This window comes from Akebia trifoliata, chromosome 7 (assembly GCF_017979445.1).
Source record: "Akebia trifoliata isolate Shusen 1 chromosome 7, ASM1797944v1, whole genome shotgun sequence".
Taxonomy (NCBI): Eukaryota; Viridiplantae; Streptophyta; class Magnoliopsida; order Ranunculales; family Lardizabalaceae; genus Akebia; species Akebia trifoliata.
This window is the reverse complement of record NC_141381.1, coordinates 20,437,594-20,445,925: the sequence shown is the minus strand read 5'-3', so window position 1 is coordinate 20,445,925 and position 8,332 is coordinate 20,437,594. Positions and strand designations below refer to the sequence as shown.

Here is an 8,332-nt window from a genome sequence, read left to right as displayed (position 1 = left end):
TGCCTTGGGATGCACAACTGCATATCCCCATAAATCTGTGCAGTTTGTATATCCCATGGAAGAAAATCTATGGTTTTGGCACATTCCACGTCAGGAGAGTACTTTGAGAATGATGATGAGGGTGTAAGATTATCATTAGTAAAGAAAAAATGGGGATGCGAATATAAATAGAGTAATGATTTTCTAACACACACACACACACACACACGCATTGACTTACTCAAAATACTCTCCTGATGTGGCATGTGTTAGAATTGTGTATATTTTTCCTCCGAATACACAATTGCACATATTTATGAGGATGTGTAGATGTGTATCCTGAGGAAAAAAAGATCTATGGTTCTAGCACAAGCCACGTTGGGAGAGTATGCCACGTGGGGGAGTCCGATTATCACAACTCTAATAAAATAATAAAAATGATAATCTCTTTTAATTTAATATAATAATTGGAGTATTATAAGAAAAAAATGGAGTGGGTGGCAGTAAAATAGCTCAAAAAACAGAATAGAATAGTTTTTGGCTTGGTTGAGGCTAGAACAATTCCCAAACCACGAAAATGGTGCGAAGGTTCTTTTCCAGTAATAATCAAATTGATCTGAATCAGAACCAAATCATGCTTCTTTCTGGCCCTCCTTCCTCGTAAGTCTCTCTCTCTCTCTCTCGTTCGTATTCGTATTCTAATTTGTATTTTGTAGGGGTCCTCTGAGCTGAGATGAGATGAGAGAAGTGAAGTTAAATCCTTTTTTGTTTCTTTTCTCAATTCTTATTCAGCGGAAAGACGTCTCTATTATTCCAATTTGCATTTAATATCGCTCTTCACAACAACTCTGATGTGGTCTTCCTTTGCAATCGCCGCAAATTACACACTAAACCCCCCTACTTGTCTCAGGTTCTCTCTCTCTCTCTCTCTCTCTCTCTCTCTCTCTCTCTCTCTCTCTCTCTCTTTATTTTTTCTTCTAATTTTTTTATTTTGCAAATATGGATGAGAGCGAATTCAGGGCGTCGATCCATCTTCAGATGTCTTTCAACGAATACATATGAAGTAAGAAAATCACAAAAAACGGTTGATATTTTATCAAATTCATTGATCGATCATAATTTGATTATTATATGTTTGGACTTTGGAAGGGTAGGTATGTAGAAGATGAAGAGGGGATCAACAGATACTTTGCTGCATTTCACGTGCACCTTAACTTTCCAGCAGCAGTCATAGTCGATGATTTTGGAGGTTTCTTTGATGAGAGGTACAAATAATAAATCCTCTCTCTACATGATTTTTATGTTTCACACGCACCAAATAAGGTTATAGACACACATCAGTTAATGTAAAATATAAATATACATTGGACTGAAGTCGTCTTCCTCCTCCTCCTCTTATTGGTTGACAACTTTGGGAGCATAAGAAGAAATAAAAGGAGGTCTTCGGTGATTAAAAGAAAACAATGGTTATTTCCATCCCAGATGGTTTCTATTTTTGATTTCATTTATTGGGGTTGCTATATAAAGAGAGCTTCTATAGTATTAACACACCAACTTTTACTTACTACACACCACTCTACGTATAAATAATAACAATGTACTTTCACAAGGATTGGTGTATTATAAGTAAAAGTTGTCAAAGCTTCCACCCTTTACTTACTTGCTATAATTGCAATCAACTTAGGTACAGAAGTGATTTTCGCAATTGGACTGAATGTTTCGTCAAAGTCAATTCCATATTGTTGACTAAATCCATGTGCCACCAAACGTGCCTTGTAATGATCTACTGTTCCATTTGACAGTCTCTTCACCTTGAACACCCACTTACATATAATTAGTTTTACTCTTTGAGGATGTGGGACCAATTCCCATGTTTCATTCTTGATCAAGGTAGTGAACTCTTCGCCCATTGTGATTTCCCACTCCTTGACTCCTTGTGCTGCTTCAAAAGAAGTCGGTTCCTTTATGTTGTGGGCTTCCAAGTTGTTGCAAGAACTTTTCTCTCCCATAATGATTTATGCAAAAGTACTATTTGCGTATTTTAGGTTAGGTCTTCTCATACGTGAAGATCTTCAAGGTTTTAGTTCTGTATCTTCCTCCACGGTCTCAAGCTGTGAAGGACGTTTTTCTTATAATGTCATGTTCTTTAGTGAATTGATTCCAATTTTCCAAGGGTCATTACGTCTTCTTGGAGAACTTTCAGGCTTAATAGCATTACCAACCTTGGTCACTTGAGTGTCTAATCTAGATTTGGATTGATCAACCTCCCCTTACTTTGATTCATCTTTATTGAGATAAATTTGAACTTCATCTTTAAACTCTAATGAATTTGGTAACAAAATATTGTCGTTTGACCACCACGACAATGCTTTATTGAAAAATACATCCCATTAGACATAGATCTTCTCTGTCGGCGGATCACAACACCTCCAACCTTTTCTCTTGGAATCGTAACCCACAAAGATGTACCTCAACGTCCTTTTATCAAGTTTTAATCGTAGATTTCCTGTGAGAAAAATGTAACAAACACACCTGAAAACATGGAGATGTTTTACTGATGGTTTCTATCCAAGTAGTTTTTCGTACAGAGAAAAAAACCCGAGTAGAGTTTGCAGTAGTCGGTTGATCACATACGCTGCTGTCGCCATTGACTCAGCCCAAAATTGTGGTCTCACATTTTTAGAGTGCAACATACATTGACACATGTTACCTAAATGTTGATTCTTTCGTTCAGCTATTCCGTTTTGTTGCAGCGTATTTGCACAAGTGAGTTGCCTTATAATTTTGTGTTGTTTCAAGTACTCGTCGAACTCCTCTGAGGTATTTTCTCCACCATTATTGGACCGTATACGATGGATGTTATGTCCAACCAATGTGTCTACCTCTATGCGAAATTCTTTCAACTTCTCGATTGCTTCAAATTTTTCTTTCAAGAAATACACCCAAACATATCTTGATAAGTCGTCGATGAAAGTGATCATGTAGTGCTTACCACTTATTGATGAGCACTTCACCTTACCAAACACATCAGTGTGCAAAAGCTTCAACAGTTCTTTCGATTGAAACTTTGATTCTTCGAAAGGTAGTCGATGCGTTTTGTCGAACTGACAACCTGCACATAGTGTGTCTAAACGAAAATCAAGCTTTGAAAGTCCTCTAAAAAGTTCATGTTTCACCATCTCATGGAGCTTTTTGTATCCTGTGTGCCCTAACCATGCATGCCAAAGGTCCGGTGTCTTGATCTTTCTGGTCTTTTCTATGTATGCCTCTTCTGCCAACATTACGTACATAGACTCACTTGCATTCCTTTCATCACAGGTATGCCATCTACTTTAACATTCTCAAAGATCTTCACATCTTGGGGTCCGAATAAGACATACCATCCCGTCCCAGTTATTTGTGGAATAGATAATAGATTTTTTGCCATGCCAGGAACATGGTAGACTCCTCGTAGTAATTGGTCCTCGGCAAATCTCGCTACAATTTTCGCAACACCCACATGCTTTACCAAATGTTGTGAGTTGTCAGCTATTACAACTATTCAATTTCCATCATATGAATGCATGGTTCTAAACATCTTCTCATCACTCGTCATGTGGTTTGAACAACCCAAGTGCACGATCCAATCTTTGGCATAGTTAATTGATGCACTCTGCCTAGATGTGCAATTCACTGAGGCTAGATAAGTTTTATCATGTTGATCTTCCACCACAATTGGGAAGGCGTGCTCTTCGATCATCTCGGTGGTAATTGGTGCAGATAAACCTTGCGTTTCAGTAGTTGATGCATAGTTTGCTTGTGGATCCTAGTCTTTCTCATCACTAGCTCCCCCTCGCTTACTAGCTTTCTACATGTCGGGAATCTTTAGTGACTGCATTAACTTCTGCATGAATCAACTTCACTCTGCAATCACGTGCAAAGTGCCCTAGTTCTCCACAACGATAACATGAATTTTTAGTCTGCTTATCCTGTGTCTTTTTGTCGTTCTTTCCGTTGATGTTGGTATCTACCCCGTTCTTTGATCCGCCTTTATTGTGATTCGATTTAAATTTGCCTCACTACTTACTTTTGGAGTCTTTAGAAAACATAGCTTCTTCCTTGTCTTCAGTCTTCAAGTTACTGATTTTGATGAGTACCATCTGGTGACTAATGAGCAAAATTTCTAAGTCATCCGCAGAAGGTTGTGTCGCCCACCTGGCAATAGTCGCCACGTATGCCGCGTAATCTGGCTGTAGACCGTTGATCAAGAGTCTCCTCATCTTGGCATCCGAGATTTTATTTTTTAGATCCAATAGGGCCAATTCCCTGCACAGTCTTCATGCGAAGGAAATACTCTACCACCAAGAGTTTTCCTAGTTTTTCTTTGAGAACAGACCTGTAAAAATATCCCATGCCTCTTTTGGTGTTTTTGCATCTGAAATACGAATTAGCATGTCGTCATCCACGGATTACTCCAGTGCATAAAGAGCTCTACTAGCCTTGGCGTTCCACTTTGTCTTCGATGTAGGGTCTTCTGGCGGCACTGTGTTGTCTCCACACATCATGTCCCAGAGCTCGTGACCCATCATGTACGACTCCATATATGATTTCCATAAATCATAGTTGGAGTTGTTAAGCTTTCAGGAAAACGAGAAACCCGAGTTACCAGTCATCTTCTTCTTCAATAAACTCGTTGTGTAGCCGTGCCGAAAACTTTCTCCCAATGAATTGTCCTGCTTTGATACCAATTGTTAAGATTTCTACGCAGCGGAGCTGAAATTTTCTTGAGCTTTTATTATTGCGGACACATAAAACAAAGCGAAACACGTCACACGCTACACCACATGTAGAAGATGGAGGAGAGAAGTTGAGAGAAAAATAAAACAATATAAAACTTTATTCTCTCCTAAGCAAAATTCATTACACTTAAAAACTCATGGCTATGGGTCTTTTTATATAGAAAACAAATTAAACTCCTAACACAACTAGAATTCTTAAAATAATCTAACTCTATTAAGAACAATCCTAATCTAATACAAATAGAATCCTAATCTAACTCTATTTAATTAAAAACAATCCTAATCTAACACAAATAGAATTCTAATATAACTTAAAGTTTAATCTAATCTAGGAATCATTCCACTAATCCAATAGTTGTAGGTCGGTGATGACTCTACCAGGTTGCAATATCAGTACTCATAGACTTTAACAAACTTAGCAACGGGGCACGATATACATTGATGGGCAAGTCGAGCCTTGATAAGATCCTTAGGAAGGGTAGGTCAAGTGTTCAGTCCAGGGTCCGGTTGACCCTCGACTCAACCATTTGCACGTAGGACTTTCCGAGGGGGCGGTGCGTGTGACCATGGGATTAGTCTCACCTGAAGGGTGGGGATACCCACAATAGCCGGAAAAAAAACGATACACATTGATGGGTAAGAGTTATAATTAGTGTTTGAAGACCAGTTTTGGTATTACCAGACATAGACTTTACTACCTCACCGAGGTACAAAAAGAGAATATATTTCATAAGACAGGTTTTTTCTATAAATTTGATTGCAGTCATGTAATCAGGTTATCCGCCTCTTGAATGAGATATGGTGAATTAAATTAACAATCCAAAGAAAATCAGTGACTCCATATGAGTATATTTTATTTTATTTTTATGCAGTAAATGTCAAGAGAGATACAGTAATCAGAGGGGTAGAGACATAGCAATGGTTCGAAGTCTTGCATTATGTCGTGATGCCATAACCCATTCAAAGTAAGTTTCAACAAATTGAATTGTAGCAATTCTATTTTTGTTATTTTTAATCATTATCACCAATCTCTGTTTCATTTATACTTCACAGTGAAAAATTGGATTCGGGAGGGCCTTGCAAGCTGTTGCTTTCTGATACACACCATGGGGACACACCAAGATTGTTATTCATCTACAAGAGATGGATACCTTCAATTTTTACAATTAAAGGTTAGTGTTAATATTAAGGATTGATCAAAAGTTTAGCTTGGCATCTGCAATTTTCCCTTGAAAACATTGTAGCATTTGGTATAGGTTATAACTTACTCATTTATATTGCCATACCAACTTTTCTTTTGCAACACACCAAAGATAAAAAGCTGCAAAGAGACTGATTACAAGTGATTGATGCTGCTATCGGATTATCATAGCAGCTGCTCCCGTCTTCTTTTTTTCCATTTTGTTTTAAAGCTCCTTTCTGGTGTGTTTATTTGATGTGCTATATGAAATTTTAGAGGGATTCTATTGCCACAGCAACTTTTGCTAAGAGCACCCCAATTCATATGAAATCACCAAAGAATTAGCACACACCTATTTGAAATATTTCACAAAATGAATAGTGATTTCCACCGAAATATATACAAAAAAAAAAAACTATCGATTAAATTCCATGTCGGAACTTGTGGAAATGGAAATTTTTCATGGAAATATGTCGAAATTTAACACTACACACCTTGGGTTGCTCATAGTAAAATTTGGTGTGGTATATAAGCTCTCATTTTATCACTTTTAGTGTGATAAACAAAAGTTGGTGTGGCAATATAAACTCTCACAAATTATTGCAATTTGATGATCATAAGCATTCCAACTTTTAATTATAAAGAATTTATTCTTGATTGTTTGCCACATTTGGTTTTAATTCTTCCTTGATTGATATATAAATATAATGAGATTGAGTTGTTTATTAAAGGTGATTGTCCGGGATCGTTTCTTCTGAGGAGTAATAGCTCATCGGTGAGCAAATCAGGAAGGAAGGAATCTGCAAAGTACTCCATAGCTCTCCAGTATCTGATATTGGAGGAGATTATTGAAGAAACAGAATAGTTAATCTTTCTCTTGTAGTTGTAATATCTTAAATAGGGTCTTTTGGAGATTAGTTTCTGAAACTTAATGTAGTTATATACAACAATATAGTTCATTTAGTAGATTGTCACAAGCCTCTCCTGGAAACACCCTATAACATTCATCAACAAAATTGCAGTTAGTCCAAGTCTTCTTTAGACTCGAAATATCAAAATGTAATATAAGTCTTGAGCAATCCTGAGATCTTACATCTTGGGTTCGTTATGCTTGAAATATTCTCTATCAACCAACTCTTGAGCAATCCTGCCTATTGTGCATCTCTCCTCCTGTTTAAGTTTCACTTCAGGATACATTTGTGCATCGCAAGCTTCTCCCCCAATTGTCTCACAAGCTTCAGTAGGAAATACACTGGAAAATATAGACAAATTATTCATATTTGACATAGTTTTAGATGGTAAGTATCAAGGTAGAAATCAAAGGGGATGGAGAAAATGATTTATGAGGTTTTGGAGCTGTAATCAATAGTAGAAGTTTGCTTTGATGGCAGGACATCGAGAAACAAGTGTGGCTTGTAGGTTTGGAGGGGTTCTCAACAGATTAGCCAAGGCAGTAGTGGGTGTTAGGGAGGGGAAGGATGGTGGAAAGGACACAGCTGGCTGCATTTTGATGATGAGTTTCTGTTCTAAATTTAGTGGCGGGATGCATATGATGATGAGTGAGTTCATCCCATTTATAACGACAGGTTGGCTTGTTAAAGATATGTTTGTGAGATTTTTAGCTCTAGGAAAGACATGATTGTCTATTTTATTGTTGGAAACATCTTAAGGTAGTCAGTCTATAATGGCATCACTGTACATGTGGCATACTCGTTACGGATTGGATTCCAGCTCAGTTGGATGATTGTACATGTTCAAGACAAATACCCCTTAAATCGATGGTCGTGATCAATCGAGTTGGTTTGGTTTCCAAGATCGCCTTGGTGTGGGATCCATTAATTTGAAGGGCCTGATCACTTGGTATGTGCAAGGAACTTATGATCATGATTTTGTGCCTACTCGTCTTGGTCTTTGACGCATTCGAGCGAGATTTCCGGTCACTTGTTATCTCAGCCAAGATTTTGAAAATCTAAGTGTTACTTATCTCGATCACGTCTGAAATTTAAATTCATGCCTGGAACGAAGAAAAGGGTTCCAAGGTTTGAAGCAAACTAAGAAGAAAAATCAATCGACATTCAATATTTCTGAGATTTAAAACATTGTGTTATAATAGTGGAAAAATAAATCCAAACATATCCAAAATTAGAGGGAAGTTATGTTGATATTCTCTTATTCTTTGAGATCAGGCCAAACTTTAATATTAAAATTTAAAAAAATCCTTTCTAAGGGCATCTCCATCGATTACACCTCCTCCTTTTAAATATCCTTCTATGTTGAATCTGTTAGAAATTTTTTATCTAATTTTGATTTATTTTCCTAAAAGTAATTTATTGGTTTATGATTTATTTTAAAATTTCTAAAAGTTTGAAATTCAAAAAAAAATTGTTTAAAAATA

At 37.0% G+C, this 8,332-nt stretch overlaps 1 protein-coding gene across 2 annotated transcripts; it reads left to right on the top strand.

The window, feature by feature from the left end:
- The first annotated feature begins 477 nt into the window (after positions 1-477).
- On the top strand, positions 478-6,968 carry LOC147398363 (tRNA dimethylallyltransferase). Of its 2 annotated transcripts, XM_086447544.1 has the most exons (7): positions 478-639; positions 772-889; positions 999-1,042; positions 1,134-1,244; positions 5,630-5,722; positions 5,811-5,929; positions 6,669-6,968. In XM_086447544.1, the coding sequence occupies exons 1-7, from the start codon at positions 557-559 to the stop codon at positions 6,800-6,802; spliced, it is 702 nt and encodes a 233-aa protein (XP_086303670.1). In that variant the 5' UTR covers positions 478-556; the 3' UTR covers positions 6,803-6,968. The 2 variants fall into 2 exon arrangements, with proteins under 2 accessions (XP_086303670.1, XP_086303671.1); XM_086447545.1 differs by lacking the exon at positions 999-1,042 and having other exon boundaries at positions 1,129-1,244.
- Positions 6,969-8,332: the final 1,364 nt, after the last annotated feature.